This window comes from Natator depressus, chromosome 18, assembly GCF_965152275.1.
Source record: "Natator depressus isolate rNatDep1 chromosome 18, rNatDep2.hap1, whole genome shotgun sequence".
Taxonomy (NCBI): domain Eukaryota; kingdom Metazoa; phylum Chordata; order Testudines; family Cheloniidae; genus Natator; species Natator depressus.
The window spans coordinates 14,955,916-14,974,147 of NC_134251.1; the positions used below are offsets into that span (position 1 = coordinate 14,955,916).

At 57.8% G+C, this 18,232-nt stretch overlaps 1 protein-coding gene across 9 annotated transcripts in view; it reads left to right on the forward strand.

Annotated features, from left to right (window-relative positions):
- AGRN (agrin) overlaps positions 1–18,232 on the forward strand; it is a 221,863-nt gene that overhangs the window by 96,699 nt on the left and 106,932 nt on the right. For 7 of the 9 annotated variants that reach the window (XM_074975398.1, XM_074975399.1, XM_074975401.1 and 4 more), the window contains one exon: positions 16,026–16,073. In XM_074975398.1, the coding sequence (XP_074831499.1) occupies positions 16,026–16,073 (48 nt within the window). Of the gene's footprint in view, positions 1–11,603; positions 13,626–16,025; positions 16,074–18,232 lie in introns of those variants that run through there. The other 2 variants (XM_074975404.1, XM_074975408.1) reach the window with 2 other exon arrangements.

The window sequence follows — 18,232 nt, forward strand, 5'->3', positions numbered from 1 at the left end:
TTCCTAATGTAGAACTGCTAGGACTGGGGGGCGGGGGTAAGGGGGGAATAGAGCATACAGGAAAGCCTGATAGTATGCCAGCTCTTGTAGCTTTATCGTGAGTCTCAATATTCAGTGTCCTCAAAGCTTTAGCTCCTGGAGTCACATGAGTGTCTCAGCTTTCATGTGAAAAGAGCAGCGAGTTTCCAACTCTAGGGGCCACATTTTCAAGCTTTTCTCTGCGACCGCGAAAGGATCAGACCCAGAAGGTCAGTAAATAAAAAGAGCCCAACTGTGATTTGCTTTCACAATCTCCTGGCTCGCAAGCAGGTCTCATGGTTTTTGGAGGGACCTGACTCCTGGTTTATTTTTTTAATGCTTAGGATTGGCAATGGATAAATCCGGTAGAAGGCCCTAGCAATGGAATGCAGCTCTGTAGGAGTCTCTCCTCCCTGACCCTCTACAACGTAATGAAGAATACGATCCTTGTATAGGTTTATTTGACTCCTCCCATAGCAACATTGGGATTTTCAGATTGGTTCAGACCAAGGGCCCATGCAGTCCAATAGTCTCTCTCCAGATGTTTCAGAAGAAAAAAACTCCTGCCCCAGGCAGTTATGGGATTTTGGGGAGGACAGATTAAATTTCTTCCTCCCCCACCATCATAGTTAGAGGTTTGGTTTATGCCTTGAAGTGGGAGGGTTTGTAACCTTTCCAAAGCTAGTATTTTAAAATGTTTTTTATAACTCAGCCTATTCTCATGTAAAGGCCCAGTCCTTTCTGAATCCTGTTAACCAGTGGAACTCATTGCCACGAGGTATAATTGAGACCAAGAGCTAACTGTCTTGTATGAGGTCTAGCTTTCCTTTTAGCAGCTTTGAGTTTGCCACCTGCCAACTTCATTGACTGTCCCCTTGTTCTTGTACTGTTTGGGGATGGTTATTGACCCCCTCTCTCTAGCTGTTCTTCATTTCGTATACTGGTATTAAGTCCATTTCCCATAGAAGAGAGAAATGGCATAGGATGGTTCAAAGAAGCCTATAAAAAGGCCATCTAAGAAATAGTACAGCTCTCTCCTGTAGGGTTAGGAGTCGGTAGCTGTGCGGAGGCTGTTGCAGAACTGACACTCCTTGGACAATATCCTGGCAAATAGGGTCAGACAAAGTAAAAATGAAACAGACCACAGGCTTGTATCTGTGCCCATACCAACACTGTGTTGGCCTCAGCGTGAGCGTTGTGCAACGCTACCTTGTATCAGTCTAGCTGAACTTCCGCTTTGGCCAGGAGAGAAGCGAGACCAGCTAGCTCTAAGGGCTACAGGAGTGCGTGTGGACAGGTTCCCAGGGCTGAACCAGCAGGAGGTGCCGCAGCGCAGGGCTGAGATCCATTGGGGCTTGCTTCGCCTTCCCTCCCTGGTGTGGCTGCTTTCAGGCTGCAATCTAATGCTCTTACTTCTGGATGTCAATTTCCCTGCGTAAACCCCACATTTAAGTAATTGCCAATTAAATGATATAACAAAAATCGTAAAATCCAATTCTCTGTTGCGTCTCCAGCGGAGCAGATGTCAGCTCTGTGTTGTTTCTGTGCCGGAACATCTGTCAGAGAGAAGGGGACTCTCTCCCTGTGTATAGGCAACACGTGCCTGCTCCATGGCTGATGGCTTCCCAGTCCTGGAAGAGGCACTTTACACTGCAGGAGGGGAACTAGCAGGTGGGGGCTGAATCTGGTTGCTGCTGAAGGTTTTTTCCAGACCCCTCCCATGCGAGGGCTGGCTGGTTTGCCCGCGGGGTGGAGATTCTGGACTGATTTGTGCTAGCATGTTGATGTTTTATACGTCCTGTCCTGCTTCTCTGTCTTAGCTTGGCCACCATGGGGTATGTGGTCTGACCTCCCTTGCCCCCTTAACAACCATGGGGGCCAGAGGAGCAGGGCTGATTGGAGCTGGCTGCAGCTGCAGCAGCTGGATCAGAATTATGCCATAGTTTGAAGGTGTCTGACCTGTCTCTAGTTTGGAGAGGCGGATGGTAGAGGGCCTCTCTCCTCCCCGTATTGGCTGGGCACTGGAGTCTGACATGCTCTGCTGAGCCAGCTGGGTGGGAAGCCCCCCATGTGTTGCTGGCTTTTCATCCAGATCTTTAACTCTGGCTTTAAGATTGCCCAGGACACCGGCTGGCTCAGGGGTTTTGGAGCCTTTCACTATCACTGACTCCGTGAGCCAGAGCGGCGGCAATGGGAAAGTTTTGGTCACTATCTGAGGGCTGCTCGGTGGCCTGTGTGACACGAGTTTGGTTTCTGGTTTCTAGCTGGAGTGCGTCTCCAGCAGAAGCCATGAGTGGGGTTGGCATTTGCATGCCGCTTTGCAGAGAGCCCAGGGCCTGCGTGGCTCAAGTGGACAAGCTTCTCCCCCGAGGGCAGGGGCACTGGGGGGAAGCAGGAGGGAGAAGCCTGCGCAGCCCAAAGGTCTTCAGGCTCCAAGGCTTGTTGGTCTGGCACTCCTGGTTTGGTATGATCCCCATCCACCATCATCTCTGCTGTCAGCATTGCCCGGGAGTTGGCTCCTGCTATAAATCTCAGTGTAGTGCTTGGTGGCGGTGTCTCTGCAGAGAGACCTGCACTGGGTCTCAGTAAAGCCCAGAGCCTTGGCTGTAGCCTGGAGAGGGTCATAGGAACGAGTGGGGAATTTTTGCAAACCTGGAGGGGGTTGCCTGGCCTGCAGCCCTCTTGCCTCCCCTGCCCGTTGCTGTGTCTCCATCTGCGCCGGTCCCAGCTCCTGCTTCGCCCGGCAATGCGCTCCCTCTGGCTAGGCTGCGGCACAGGGCATGTGAGACCAAGTCTAGCCAGGCTCCCTGGGGTTGTAGCCTGGGGGTCCAGGGGGAGTCGCTGCAGCGGGCTGATGGGCTGTCCCTGGGGAAGGCTTATGCTGGTGCAGGGTTGGAGAGAAGCGCTACTGTGTCCATCGATGGGAAAACCACCCTAACTCAACTGTTCCTTCCCTGTGGGGCAGGGACAGGCCCCAGGCCATTGGTCTGTGTGTCTGGGACCATCGTGCTGAGGGGTAGGAGATGGCAAAGGGTCAGTGCCCCTTGGTCAGACCTCCCGCTATGTGGCCAAGGACAGAAAATGTTTAGTCTGTATTCGCAAAACCTGATTCTGTGTGAGCCATGTATTCAGGGTAGAGAACAGCAAGGGTGCAGCGAAATTATGGGGTGTGTGGGGGTGAGTGTGGGGGTGTCCAGCTGTTGTGGAGGCCCTGTGGAGCGCCACGCTTGTAGCACCCCATAATATTGAGCTGCTAAGAAGTTCTATGCAGTAGCTCCTACTCCAAGGGCAGGGCCTAGCCCCAATCGGTGCCCCGTGCTGCTCTGCTCTCTACTCAGCACTGTGCTGAGGATGACAGGGATACTGGCAATTGTAAGTCGCTCCTAGCCCCTGGGAAGATGGCTGTGTGTCCTAGCGGTCACAGCGACTGACCGGCCGGGGCCGGGGTTCTAAGCGAGGAGAGAGTTTTGTGGGCACATGCTTGGCAAGTGGCCCAGCCCTCTCAGGGCACCAGGCGAGTTTGCTGCTCTTCACTGATCACGCAAGGAGCTCGGATGCGGCAGGGCTGAGCGCGGGATGAGTGCTGGGCTGGCAGCATGGCGTGGGAGCGCTCCCCGGGCTGGAGTCTGACCCTAACCCTGGAGCAGTGCTGGCCGCCGTGACGTCCAGCAGGCTGCCTAGTCCAGAGCCTCGGGCCAGCACTGGATCAACCTGGCTGAGCTGCTGCTTCCTCCCAGTAGGACCATATGGGCAGATCGGGCTGGGCCCCTTCACTCCATCCCTTCCCCGGGGCGGCCTGGTGGCACTGAGGTTGAAGGGGCAGCTTGACAATTGAGACTCCTCGGTGCGGAGGGAGAGTCCCTGCCTTCGCCCAGACCCCGTGGTGCTGCATCCTGTGGGAGCCAAGATCTGCGCCCCTCATGTCTCCTGTCAGATATGGGAGGGGGGGAGTGGGGAGGCAGCTGCTCTGGCTGCGAAACCTGTATCTCCCCATGAGCTGCCCCCTCGCCCCTCTCTCTGAGCAGTGCCGCCGGCCCAGCGAAGGTCCCACCGCCTGCCCCGGATCCATCCAAAAGGCAGCAAACAAGCTGAGCTCTCCGTGTGCTCCTGCCCAACCTGTGCTATGGGCTAAAACCATCCCCCCCCCCTTCAATGTGTTCATATGGGTACGAAGTCATTAAGCAGGAAAACCCCCTGGTCTCAGGAGCAGCCTCACACTGAGTGCCCCCCGGTGCGGCTGTTAATTAGGAGAGGCCTTCATTAGCACTCTTGTTCTGCTCCCAGTACGTATGCCAGCTTGGCTTTCCAGGGCTTGGGGCCCCCTCCCCGGTGCCCCCTCCCCGGCGCGCACTCGCTCTCCCCTCCCCAGCGCCGGGTTCGAAACGCTCTTTACTTCCAGGCGTTGCTCAGCAGGAAGCAAGCTGGGTCCTGCCAAGTGTTAAATGAAATCATTAAAACCCCCAGTCTCCTTCCCCTCCCCTGCTTTTCTTCCTAATGCTGGTAATTAGCCTGTAAAACCACACAAGGGGGTGCTGGGTGGGGGGGCTGCCATTAACCCTTTAAATGGGTTCCCCAGAGGATGCTGCAACTGGCACCGTAGCCGTGGGGTGCTGTCCAATACCAATTACCCCACTGCCAAACTGGATTAGAGAGAGTGCGGCCAGGCAGCGAGCGGGCACCAGGCAGCTTTGGGAGCTGGGGCTGCTGCTTTCTGCAGGGCCTCTGGCTCTGTGTGTCAGAGTGAGGGGATTGGCAGCTGTCAGTCAGGCTCCAAAGTGCCATTGATCTCCGGGTCTCTGCTGAGGTTGCTCTCCGCGGTCATTCTGGCCAGGGAGAACAGGGCGGGGGAAATGGGGATTGGCTACCTCCCAAATAAACCAGTCCCCTAAGGGGATCGTGGCAGGACAGGTGCCCCTCAGAGACCCGCGGAGTCTGTCAATCCCCCTCCCTGCAGTACAGATGTGACTCACTGATGGGGTGGGGATGCTGCAGCATGGCACCTTGGGGTGAACACAGAGCTGCGTGCCTGGATGGGGTGGGGGGGTCCTGTCCTCGGTTTGGGTCTTGTACGGCGCCCATTGTTCCTGGATCTGAGCACCCCTGGAGGATCCCTCTCCCACGGGAATCCGGCCCGGTGCAGAGGAGCCCATGTGAAGTGTCTATGGGCCAGTTATACCATCCTCAGCTGTGAAAGGTCACTTTACTCTGACCATTGCTCTTCCTCTCTGTATGCATGTTGGGGGGGCTCCCCACACATGCCATCCCTGCCCCCCAGCCCTCAACAGCCCCACGCCCCCTTGATCAGGCCAGTGAGAACTTCAGTGCTTAATTATCTGCCCCTTCCTTCAGTCGTCCAGCCTTGGGGCTGATGGCCATCAGATCCGAGAGCTTAGGGACAGAAGTAGGCGGCAAATACCTCCCCACCCCCCCTCTTCCCCACCCCACAGGCCGGTGTGGGTTGTAGAGGGCACGTTCTGCACAGAATCCTTCTCGAGGAGGCCACGACTCATCCGAGGCCCTGCCCCCAGCCGAGCTCGGTGGCTGGCCACGGCGCATCTCCTGTAGGCACTGGGACGCAGCTGTGGCCATCGCAGACCCTGGAGAAGTTCGTGGCCCCTGCACAGCCCTGAGTTACAGAAGCAGGAGAATAAGACCCGTTTCTGCTCCAGTGGCAGCAGCTGTTAAATCCTTGCTGGGAGTGCTTAGAAATAAACCCATTAGCAGCGCTGGGCTTTAAAAGGGCCGGTGACCACACAGAGGCCTTAATGAATTAAACACTCCAGTTTAGAAAGCTGGGGGAGGGGAGGGAAGCTCTCCATAATGAACCAGCGGCAGCTGTGCCTGATGGCATTAAATTGGTCCTGCCATCACCCCACTTCAGTGGGGTTTGAGTTCCCCTGGAGCAGCGGGTGGAGCTCTCTGGCTATGTGTGAAGCAGGGGAACTCTCCGAGGCTTTGCTCTGAGGTGGGGGGGCTGGAACCAGGGAGTGGAAGATCACTTGGCATGAGGCACAGGTAAAAGATGCAACCGTGTGTGTGTGGGGGGGGAATTGAAGGAGATCACATGAGGCAGGTGGCTGGGTACCACGGTGATGGGCACTGTGGGGGTTGGGGGTGGGTGTGAGACAGGTAACTGGATACCATCATGACAGGCGCTGTGGGGGGCATGTGAGGCAGGTGGTTAGATATCACAGTGACGGTCGCTGTGGGGATTGGGGTTGAGGAGGGAAGGGTGCGTGAGGCAGGTGGCTGGATACTATGGTGACGGGCGCCGTGGGGATTGGGGATGAGGAGGGAAGGGTGCGTGAGGCAGGTGGCTGGATAACATGGTGACAGGTGTCGTGTAAGATTAGCCTGGAACAATGCAGCCGAGGGGAACATCCGCGTGGCAGTTTAAGAATGGCGGGGGTGTGGGGGGATGTCCTACTCCCCCTTGGGTTGCCTTTTTGGGACCTTTTGTCCTGGCCCCTTCTCATTGAGTTCTGCTCATTGAAATTGGGGGTGTTCTCAGGCTGAAATACCCCTTCAGCTCTTCCCTTCCCTCCCGGAGCCTCTTCCACGTGTGGGGAGGGCTGGGGCAGAGCAGCCCACACCTCTCCCCGCCCCTCTGAGTGTACAATGGTCCCATTTGGGTGGCTGGCCCTCCCCTGACAAGGGAACGGTTGGGGCCCTTTCATTGCTGGAGGGGCGAGGTCGGGAGGGAAGAGGCCAAGGCCAGAGTGAGCGGCTGCTGCATTGTCTCCTATCCCAAGTGTGCCCTCTTGATTCCTCGCTTCTAAATAGCCCTCAGCCTAACGCCATGCTGCTGTCCCCATCCCAGCTGCACCGGGGCCTCTGGTGGGCTCATTCCCTGCCTGCCGCTGGATACCAGTGGTGCTAATTGACCTACCGCTGCCAGGAAGCCCTGCAGCCTACTTCCAAGACACTGATGCTGGCTGGGAGTAGAGCAGGAGCAGTCTATGGGGATGCTCTTACACTGTGACCTCCCAGTGAAGGGATGGGGGTTCTCGCCCCTGCTCCCGAAGTCTGGGGCAGGAGGGGCTTAGAGTCCCCATAAATCCTAGCAAGCCTCCTCTCCTAGGGGGATGCACTGGTCCATTGCAAACTGTCCTAGCTGTGGCCGTCTCAGATCCTTCCTGCAGCTGCTCTAGAGGGGGTTGAAATGGACCCTCCCGTTTGAAGTTAGGAGTGTGTGTGTGGAGGATATCAAAGTTTTCAGCATTCTCCCTCCCCCAGGCTGGAGGAAGCCAATTCTTGATGGGGGAACGCGGGGGGCGCTCAGCTCTCATCCCCGTCCCTTAGCTGCAAATGGCTGTTCAGAGATTGGAAAGGATGTGCAGTATCTGGGCCGCCTGGCAGGATCTCCCTGACTGTTTTTCTGCAGCAAGACCAGCGAAGGGCTCAGAATCTGGCAGAGCTGTATTACCTGTTGATGAGCATTTTTGTCTCTTTAATTTCTGCTCATCTTTTCTGCTCTGTCCCCCCTACGCTCGGTGTTGGAGCGGGAGGAGCCTAATGGAAAACTCCAAGTGCAGGTTCTAGGGAAGACCAGCAGAGGGCGCTGGGCAGGGAGCACGCTTTTCCTGGGGTGCTCATAGTTGATAGGAAAGGATCCCGTAATTTGTGAATGGCTATATCCATGTAACTGCGCGGCAATGCAGCCACCTCTGGGGTGGAGGGCAGCAGCAAAGGGGATGGATGGGTGACCAGCACAGAGCGATTGGGAACTGAGGAGGAGACTTTGGCCTGTACACAGAGGGAAACTCCGAGACATACACAATGGGGTGTGTAACCACTCCGTAGAGCAGGCTGGGGCTTGGTTTGTAAGGTCTCCTCTGCAAGACCTGCCTTGGGTCAACTGCATTAATTCATCCCCCTTGAAAGGAGGAAGAGCTGAGCTCTCGGTGCTGGGATTGGAACCTGCGCTTCCAGGGAGCTAAGGTGGTTCCGGCATGGTGTGGTTCTGCCCCCAAAAGTGGCCCCCCAAAAGGCTTGCGGGGACAGAGGCCTTGGAAATCCTGGAAGAAAGGGAGGAATGGTGTGCCTGATGTGCACATGGAAACATGCAAAGAGGGCTACGCAAATGGCCTTGCTTGCTGCTTGCACTGTTTGTATTTGCAGCCAAGCCTTTGGATTTAGCCTGGCGGATTGGCCTCTGAAATCCGAGCTGTGCTGACAGCCTGGGGGACAGCCTAGCCGTGGTCTTGTGGCAGGTGGCGGTGAATGCTGCTTGCATCCCAGAACAATACACTGCACTCCTGTGCCCCTTCCTCCTTGAGTTCTCACAGGCCTTTCAGTATTACTGCTCCCTCTCAGCCATCAATGCCCCTGGGCAGCGTGGAAGGCCCGTTCTCTCCCCGCTTTGCAGAGGCTGGACTTGCCTGAACTTCCAGCGGGAGCCTGGAGCAGGGCTAGGGGTAGGACCCAGGAGCCTGGTGTGTTTAACTACCAGCTTATTCTCCTGCTTTGGGAAGTGCTTGGGTTTCAATCTGGGTCCCCCAAGAACCCCCTCGGCGGGGTGCCTAGAGTCAAGGGTCTCGGACCTGAGCTGGGCAGAGAATTAAAGCACTAGAAATGCCTTAATGCTTCTGAAGCACACTTGGTGGGGGACGGGGCGGGCGGAGGGAATGGGAAGGGCAGGGCACTGGACTCTAGCCCTTCCCTCAGGCCAGCAAAGGCATCTGTGTGTGGCGGCAAGGCAGAGCAGGTGGCAAAGGCTCCCCTTGTGCTCTCTGGAGTGAGTTGTGGGGGTGGGTCTCAGCCCACCCCCGTAACCCCTGCCTCCTTCGGGAGCAGGCTCTTGGCTGCTCCTCTCCATGTGGAAGGGGACTGGTTCCCAGCCCGCTCATTTCCCATCTTGTTCACTGTCCTCGTCCTCGTTCCAAGGGGGCTTCCTGCTGCCAGCTCTGCTGGGTCCTTGGAGCCTTCCCATGGCCCTGCTGGGTGCGTGCTGCTGGGATTGGTGCCCAGTGTGCGCTGCGGCGGCAGGATCGGTCCCTGCGTTCGGGGGCTGGGCCAAGGGACACAGCGAATCCCGTTCTCCTCTTGCTGGGGGTTTGTCCTTTCAGTTCGGAGCCGGGATGGAGGGGCCAGCGTGGCCGTCCAGTGAGCGGCTTGGCTCTTCCGCGTCGCAGCATCAAGGGGGCTAGGGCTGGGGCCTGGCCCTGAGCACACAGGAGGAGCAGCGACCAGGGGAGAAGTGGGGAGACCTCGGTCTCCTGTCCCCAGCACAGCTGAGTCCTGCAGGCCTCTGAGCCGACTAGGGTTGGTCTGTGGGTTTAAGGCAGTTCCCTGAGCTGCCCACAGCTGTAGCTTGACTTTCTCCACCTGCCTCCTCCCTGACCTCCAGGCCGTGGTGTGTGCCACGTGCAGGGAGCTGCTTAGGCTCCTCTGGCTGCTGGCTGGGCACTGAAGAGGAGGGGGGTTGGAATCTGCTCGTCCTTGTGCATGACAGGTGTGGCCCTCCCTCCCGATAAACCGCCCAGGTGACCAGGGGGTCAGCCCCAGAGAGGCAGGCTGGAGCTGGAGGGGGACACCCCGCCTCCTTTTCAGGCTGGTGGGAGGCTGACGTTCTGGTGACTAACCCGCCAGGCGTCTCCACAGAGGAAGCGTGGGGCTCAGGCGCCCCCTCGTTCCCGGTCTCTGCCAAGGCTGCTCCACTAAAAATAGCCCTGCCTTCGGGAAGGCTTCCCGAGTGGAGCTCTGGCCGGGGCTCGTGGAAGGCTCAGCTGGGGCAGCGTTGCTCCCTCATGGGGCACGGAGCAGGCCACGGCACGGGCTGGCAGCTGCAGAGGAGAAGCTATCTGGTTTCCCTGGCTGCGACAGCTGCCTGATGGAAAGCGACTCAAGCTGGAGATGCCGGAACGTATTTCAGAAGCTGCCTTTGCCAGAGGCCTCCAAGTCTGACACCAGCCAGCTCTTCCTCCCTGGTTCCCCCTGCTTTGTATCTGCAAAAAGCACCCCCCCCTCCGCCAGCGCAATCAGCATGGGACCCAGGATAAGCAGATGGCAGTTGCCGGTGTGGCAGGGGGGATCTCCGTAGCTTTCCCTCCCTCCCTGCGTGGAGCCTGAAGCACAGAACATCTCCTGCGTCGGCAGAGTGTCAGCTGAGCCGTGGCACGAGGACCGCGCTCTGCCCCCTGACCCCAGGTGCCTGTGTTCACGGCCGACTCCTGCCTCCCCAGCTGCGTTGCAAAGGGTCAGAGCCCGGGGAGCCTTCCCTGTGTGGGGTGACTCCCCCCCCACCCCCAGGGATCTGTTTCAGCCTGATGAGAAGCTTTGTGGGCTGGAATTAGCATCGTGGCAGGTCCCAGCGCCCCGGATCCATGGTGTCGATGGTGTCAATAACCTGCTTGGAGAGAGTGAGCGTCATAGCAGCGCCATGCCACTGCTGCCCTCCGCCAGGGGCTGGCGCTCGACTGGACGGGCGCCGTGTTGCCAAGGGAGGGTGAAGTCAACGGGAGCTGGTTCATTGACTTCATTGCCCCCACTGCATCTGGCCAGCGTTGTTTTTTAGGACACATGCCCCTTTCTTGGGCCTCGGCCAGCGCTGGGGCCATCTTGCTCCAGGGCTGGGGGGGACTCTCTTCTTTCCCTTCTGCTCCTGTCCCAGGCACTTCACCGATGGTGTCGTGCCCTTGGTCCCGACTCCCCTCTGGCTCAAAGCCCGGCTCGTCCCCGGGCAGCTTTCTGGTGTCTAATGTGGCAGGATTATGCTTGGTGCGGGCGCTCAGGCCGTGACCGTGCTCCATCGGCGTCCTGCCAAGGGGCGGTGGCGACACGGAGGTGCATGACAATCCCCGGAGGCACAGCTGCTCGCTGGCTCAGGACGCCGGTCTGCGGAAGCGTCAGTCTCTCCTCTGCTGCTTCCCCGACCCCCAATCCCCCATGCCAGGTGGAAACTCCTTGCCAGGACCCTGGATGCTTGCTCTGGTTCTCATCTCCAGCCAGGGCCCTATGGAACCCGTGCGCCCCCTGCTGGGGAAGCCGCTTACCCGCTTGACCCTCTGTCTTTACCAACCCCGCAGCTTAACGGGCCTGATCCCAAGCCCACTGGCCGCCGTGGGGGAGTCTCATTTGCTTTTGCTGGGCTTGGGATGGGGCTCTGCATTCCTCAGCGCGAGTCTACGGTGAGCTGAGCCCAGGGCCTAGAGCGTTGTCCTTAACCCTCTCTTTGCCAGAAATCTCCCGCGGTGGGGCCCAAAGGGGCTGGGGCTTTTATTCGCCCCGCGTGAACCCTCGCAGGGCCAGCCGGTCTGTTCTGCGGGTGCTCTTGTGTCTTGAAAGCTTCCCTCCTCTGGGGTCTCAGGCCACGAGGGGGGAGCGGGGCCCCTCCCCTCCCCACACAGCGGGGGAGGCTTCCCGTTCCCCACACCCCTCCGGCGGGATTGGAGGGGGCGCAGGGGGCAGGAGCACGCTGCTCAGGGGGAGGCATAATGAGTTTTGACAGTGCAGTCTCCGCCCCTCTCCACATCTTTAGTGCTCGAATGGAAAGCTGCGGGGGGGGGGAGGAGGTTTTTTTTTCCTGCTTTTCATGCTCTCGGGAGGAGAGACAGAAGTGAGCGGAATATCCCAGCAGCTCCCGGTCGATCCCGGCTCAGCCCCACGCCTCCGCGGAGCTGCACACAGGTGGCTGTGGCTCCGGAGCCGTGGGGTGGGGGCAGAGCAGCCTAGCTGAGGTGCAAAGGGCCCCCTCCCCGTTTCCCTTTGTGCTCTCGCCTGCGAAGAACTCCCCCGAGGAGCCAGGGCAGAGAATTCCCCCAAGCCTCCTCGCCTTTGTTTGAGTTGGCTTCTCGCTGCGCTGGCTGGCTGCTGGTCCTGGAGCCGGGGCTGTTTTCCTTCCCTGCCTCCCTCCTCGCATCCCCGCACCGCTCTCCCGTTTGGGGGCGGTTTGACGGTGTTGCGAAGGGACGCTGGGCGTTCGCCGGAGCTCTCCCAGGGATGCCCCGCTGCCCCCGCGAGCTCGCCTGGAGGAATCGGAACGGGGGTGCGTGAAGTCAGTGCAAAGCCTGGGATGGAGAGGGGCACCGAACAATAACATGCTCCTGGCCTTCTCCCCCTGCCCCACCCACCAACCCCAGCTAGGCGCTGGCAGCAGATAAAGCAAGTTGGGCGCGAGAGAGGTAACAACACAGTTGCTTTTTGGTTTGGGCTGCACAAACCTTCTGCTGTGCGAGCGAGAGCCCCCGGGCTCTGGAACGAGGTCTCTAAGCTCCGCTCCTTCCCACCCACCGACCCGAGCTGCTGCCGCCCCCGGTGGCTCAGTTAGCATTCGGGTGTGCATCCCTTGATGCCTGGCTCAGCGAGGAATCGGGATCTCTCCTGGCAGGACGGGCATGTCCGAGCGGCGTGAGGAGGGGAGCTGGCCCGTCCCAGCCGGCGTGGTTGTGTCAGGTCGCCGTGCTCTCTGCGGGCAGGCTCTGAGAGCAGGTGGCGCGGGAAGGAGGGGAAGCGAAGCCCGGGCCCCCTCCCGAAGTCCCTGCTCTGAGGAGGGGCGGAGGGGTGCGAAGGAGCTGGCCGCTGCAGGGACGGAGGAGGAGAGCCGCTTGCCAGCAGCTGTCTAGGATGCCGGAGCCGAGCAGGGATGGACTTTGCCACCACTTTGAAGAGGGAAGTGTGGCAGGAGATCTGCCCTGGGCTGGAACGTGGGCAAACTGCTAGTTAAGCCCCCTGTGTTTGGCCAGCAGGTCTCAGCTGGCAGGGGCAGAGACTGGCACTCCTGGGTCCGTCTAGGCTTTACAGTCAGACACATGGACCAAAGAAACTCAGCATCCCAGCAGCGAGACCCATCCAGCACCTGAACTTGGGGCACTAACGGGGCAGCCACACCCATCTGGAGCAGCCCCGAAATAGGGACCTTTCTTCTGCATGGAGGTGTCCAGCTTGTGTGTCCTTGACAAGTTCTCCCACTTCTGGGGGCAGGCCCCTGTCTCTGGAATCAGAGCTCCCGCAGCTGGGTGGGTGACCCAGTGAGACGTCGCTGCTCATCCGAATTTCTTCCCTCAGCGCTAGCCCCTGGCAGGTTGGGGCTCAAAAGCTGGGAGGTCTTTGATCCTCTGCGTCCCTGGGAGTTGTTTGCTTTGTTTGTTAATGTTGATCCTCAGGTCCCCGCCTGCAATCTCTGGCTCCAAGGGGATTTCTGAAGCTGAGACTGGGCGAGGCTTTCCAGAGTTTTACCTGACTGGCCCCTCGGGCTCCAGGTCAGGCCCTGGGTCCTAACACCTGCGGCGCTGCCTGGGTCGTAGAGATGGAGTGTGTGGCTGTAAACTCTTCCTCCTGCAAGTGAGCCGAGCCAGCCCCGTCCATACATGAGGATGGGAATCCCTGGGGAAACGTAGCTCCCTGCAGCTCCGGAAGAGGAGGGGGGGTCTCCTGCACCCCTGCTGGGTCCTCTGCCTTGGATGTACCAGCGGACGGCTGGGCCCTTGCCAGCAGCGGCATGACGGCCTGCCAGTACCCCATGGCGCCCGGCCCCTTGGAGCGGGACCGGATGTACCAGCACAAGGTCTCCCTGGTGGTGCGCTATTTCATGATCCCCTGCAACATCTGCCTCATCCTCCTGGCCACCTCCACCCTGGTGTTTGCTGTGGTGCTTTTCCTCAATAACTGTAGGTGTCCCTGGGCATCGAGGGTCTATGGTGGGAGGGGGAGGGGATCTGTGAGGGTTGGGCGGGGGCGGGGGCTTTAAATCAGGACTCCTGATTGTCCCTCCCAGTCCGAGCCTAGATCCCAATAGCCACCATGTGCCGCAGGCTGGGATTCCCCCTCCTCTCCTGGGTGTTGCCATCTCTTCCTAAAGGCCAGTCGGTGTCTCCGAGTTGAGCCAGTGCCTCTCTGCCCGGTCTCCCTCCTTTCCCGGCCTGTTGTTGGGTCCGTCCTGCTGCTCTTTGAACCCCTCCCACGGCCCGTTCTCTACCCAGCGCTGCCCAGCACTGGAGCGGAGACGGGTGTGACTGAGAGCTGGGATCCTTGCTCCTTTTCAGTCCCAGCCCCTCCTTCGCTCTGTCTCCCAAGGGCTGCTGCCCGAGCCCAGCTGTTGGAGGAGGAAACCGAAGTGTGGTTTGTTTGGCCCGTGCTTCCCCCCCAGCACTGCAGGCTCCCCTTCCTGGGCAGGGGCTGCATTTCCTCCTGCCTGGGGCCCTACGGTCCAGGCACAGGAGAAACTGTCAGGGCAGCTGTTAGAAGGGAGGAGAGAGGCAGCTACTGTGATCATGGTTCTGCTAGGGCTGTGTGTGAAGGGAAGTGTGGTCTGAGCATAGGGCTGGGAGCCAGGAGCTTCTGTGAGCTCCATACCACGCGACTGCTTCTGCCACTGGCTGGCCTTGGGCAAGACACTTAATCCCCTGCTCCCCGTCACCCTCTCTCTGCTGTTCCGTGCGTGTTGTTGGGGTGCGGTGTGCCTGATGGCCAGAGGCTCCAGGATCCCTGTTCTCTTCCCTGTCCCTCCTCCAGAGGTCAGCAAGAGTTGGTGTGAGTGCAAGGAGGCGTAGGCCTCCCCTGGTTGCTGGTCCTGCTGGCTCTGGGGAGCGAGCGGCTGAGGGTGGTGACTGACACCAGAGTCTGGGCTAGTGGCAAGTACAGGCCTCTCCGTTATTCTGCCAGGTCCACTCCGAGCGTGTCTCAGCACAGGTGTCTAACACCCCGTGCCAGCATCTCCTCGGTACCAGGCTTGGTTACACAGCGCGGAGAGGAGAAATCCATCAGGCTGCGGCTTTCCTCTGAAGCCTTCAGAGCAAATGTTCCTCTGCTGTACCCTTGGCCAGGAAACTTCTCTGGGTCTCAAACGATTGCTGCGAGAGAGCACGTGGGAGAGGGGGAGGCCGGGAAAACAAATCCCTGGCATCTGGAAATGCTAGCGCCTCCCACCTGAGTGCAGTTAGGGCTCTGTGAACGGTAGCTAAAAACCAGCGTTGTATGGGGCAGGGTCCAGACAGTGTTTCTCGAAGGACAGTCTGGTGGCTACAGCACTGGATTGGCCCTCGGGAGCCCCGGGGTCAATTTTTACCTCTGCCTTAGTCTCGCTTTCTGACCTTGGGCAAGCCACTTGCGAAAGATGCGGGTAACTAGATTGCTCCACCCTAATTCAGGAGCTGGAGGCGAAGATGTTTTCTATGGGGAAATACGATAGGCAGGGACGAAGGGAGCAGGCCCCTGAGCTAGCAAAATGCATTTTGGAGAAGCCCCCTCCGTCCATCAGGTTCTGATTTATTTTCAGAGGGAGGGCTTGTAACTTATTAGGCTTCTCTCCCCACGGCTTGGTTCGTAATTCTGTAGGATCCTTCAGGCCCTAGATCCTTTTCAGTCACATGGTCTGCATCTTGCATCTCCCCATGGCTCAGGCTATCCATTTGTCTTACTGTTTTCCCCACCACCACCCTGCCACGCCTCCTCCTTGCATGCATGGCTGTGGCTCTCAAAATCGTGTTGCTGATCAACTTGAATGTGTTGATGAATTGGCGTCTTGGGAGGCTCTTGGGTGATAGGTAATAAATAGTTTGATTTGCATCACAGCTGAGCTGGGTGGCCTTGATGAAATGACATGTAATTGCCCAAGGCAGCAAGAAATAACCTCCCCGAATGGTGGAAAGGCTTTGCCAGAGCCAGGTTTGACTTACAGCCCCAGTTCGCAATGCCTGCTCCTGGTTCGTCAGTGTTGCCTGGCACAGAGGTTCAGTTCGGTAGGAAACTCTGAATCATCAGTTCTGAAGCCAAATGAGTCTCGTGAAAATGTTTTGGGATCCGCAGTTCAGCAGCAAAGCCAGAACTCCTGGATTCTCCTCCTGATTACAACTGGCTTGCTCTGTCACCTGGGGGCGGTTGCTTAGCCTCTCTGGGCCTACATCCCCAGGGGCGGATGTGAGGCTTAAGCTTTGAGATCCTTGGGTGAAGGACCCTAGAGAAGTTTTTAATACCATGCTCTAACCATGGGCAGTGCTTTGCAGAGAGGCGGGAGGGTTGTGCCAGTGCCGGAGGAGTCTCTGATCTCCCCTGTGTTTGTTTCTTTGCAGACAAGCCCGGTAACTATTTCCCCCCACCACCGCCACTGCCGCAGGATGGTAAGTACAGGATCGCTTCCTGATGCTTGGTTTTTCTGCACTTGGGATGCACTAGTAAGCAAATCACTGGAGCCTCTTCTGCTTCCTGCAGCTGCCTCGTGGAGAAGCGCCTCCCTGACCCAGTGATCTATTTCTCAGCCTGATTCATTTCTCTTTCTCCCCTGAGCTAAATCGCTGGTTCACACACGCACGCTCCCTCCCTTCCCTCTTGCAGCCTGAGCCGGCGGGGTTCCACCCTCCCCCCCGCCATTTCTCTGCTGGCCGAAGAGGGAGCAGAGCGGCTTTGTCTGCTCTCCTTCCTGGAAAGACGCAACACCGTGTGGCTCCTTTTCTCTGACACCCATTCTTGAGACGAGGTGGCATGAACCCATCTAGAACTGCCGCGGGCAGATCTTCTAAACCTGTGATCGCTCTGCTGGCAAACCCCAGCTAGGCCATTTAGCCTGATGGGTTGGAGGGGACCAGAGGTGGGATCTTAGTCAGCTTGTAGGGGGAAAAAGTACTGATGGCTAATTGGACGGCCATAATGCAGTTGTCCCCCAGGTGCGCTGGGCATTGGTACCGGGGTGGGAAAGTTGAACGAAGAGCTGAGTGGCTGGTTTGCAGACAAGTGAGAGGCGGTGGGGGAGGAGGTGCCCTGGGCACACGGTGCTGAGAGCTCCAGGCAGGATGGCCAGGGAAAGCCCCTTTTCAAGGTGGTGACGTGTTAGTGTGCGGGAGGAGCGAGGGAGCAATTCTCCCCCTCATGGTCTCTTTTGTCTCGTCAGTGCATAGTTAAGCTCACAAGTTCTGAGGCTTCGGAAAGGAACAACCCAAGACCTTGCCCGAGAAGTAGAATAATCCGAGCTATTGGTTTACCATCTTTACAAAAATCCTTTTTTCTCAAGTCTTTGCTGGCAAAAGGCTCAGAGACTGAAGGCCTCTGCTTAACCACTGCATGGGCAACAGCTGTACAAGCTTCCCTCCTGCTCCCCTGGCTCCCCTGCCAATGTGCCACAAACCTTGGCCCAATAGCCCCTGTAGGCATGGGTAACAGGCTGGCAGTGCTTCCCTAAACTGGGAAAGGGTTAAGTGGGTTCTGCAGACTCACTGAGGCAGATGGCTCATTGCCTCTTCTGGATAAAAGAGGTGGGAGGTGCTTTTGGAGAGAGGGGACATAGGGTGTGGGCTGAGCAGTCCAGAAAGGAGGCATCTTTGGAGCAGCCAAGCCTAGGGTGAAGGTTTGAGCTGTTCTTTAACTTTGTTGGTAAAGCCACATCCCTAGGATATACAGACCAGTTTGGGAAAGGCTCCAGGTCTTGGAGCGACTGGGGAAGTTGAGTCACCATGGCCCATCCCGTCTTTGAGCTCTCTGCTGTACTAACACTGCACAAAATCTGTCAGGCTCTGACTGCAGCTAGCACAGCACTTTGAGTATCCTCCTGGCATCAGAGGCAAAATGGAAACTGGTTTGCAGCTGGGCATCGGGTACCTTTTACTGCCATGGTCATAAATGTCTTTCTTGACAGCGAGCCAGCTGGATGCTTAGAAATGTCGACCCTAACCTTCTCCCATTCCCTGGGTTATTTGCATCCCTGATGGAGCCAGAAGACTTCCTGCTCCTGGATTCCCTGCTATCCCTTTATTTTAGCCCTCCTTGCTGCAGTGGAGTTCCCCTTCCCCAGAGCCCAATGCTATTTCCCTGGTAGGAAAAAGGTCTCATTTTCTCCCTACATTCTGTGCAATCACCCTATCCATGTTTCACTGGTTGAATGCACAGATAACCCCATCTAAAAATGCAGCCGATTATAGCATGTTAGTTTCTCTTTCTCTCTCGCTTTCTCAGGGTGGGGAGGAAGATGGGGGAGAAACAGATGCCAGATAAAATGTCGTTAATCTATAATTGGACCCAAGAAGACGTATAATTCAAAAATAAAAAGGAACGTAGGTGTATCTCCCATCTCGGGGCTCTGAAATATTAATAACCCAACCCATCCAGCTGACACATTCCACCGCGTCCCCCGGCAGGAGGTGGAAATGCACACGGTTCACGCGGGTGCCTAAAGAGGGCCCTCTCTGTGGGCATAAAACGTTTCAAATGCACCTGATAAAAATCTGGAACGCCTCCCCCACCCTTGTGGTGCTTTGGGGTGCAGCGTGGAGAGAGGGGGGTGCAGATT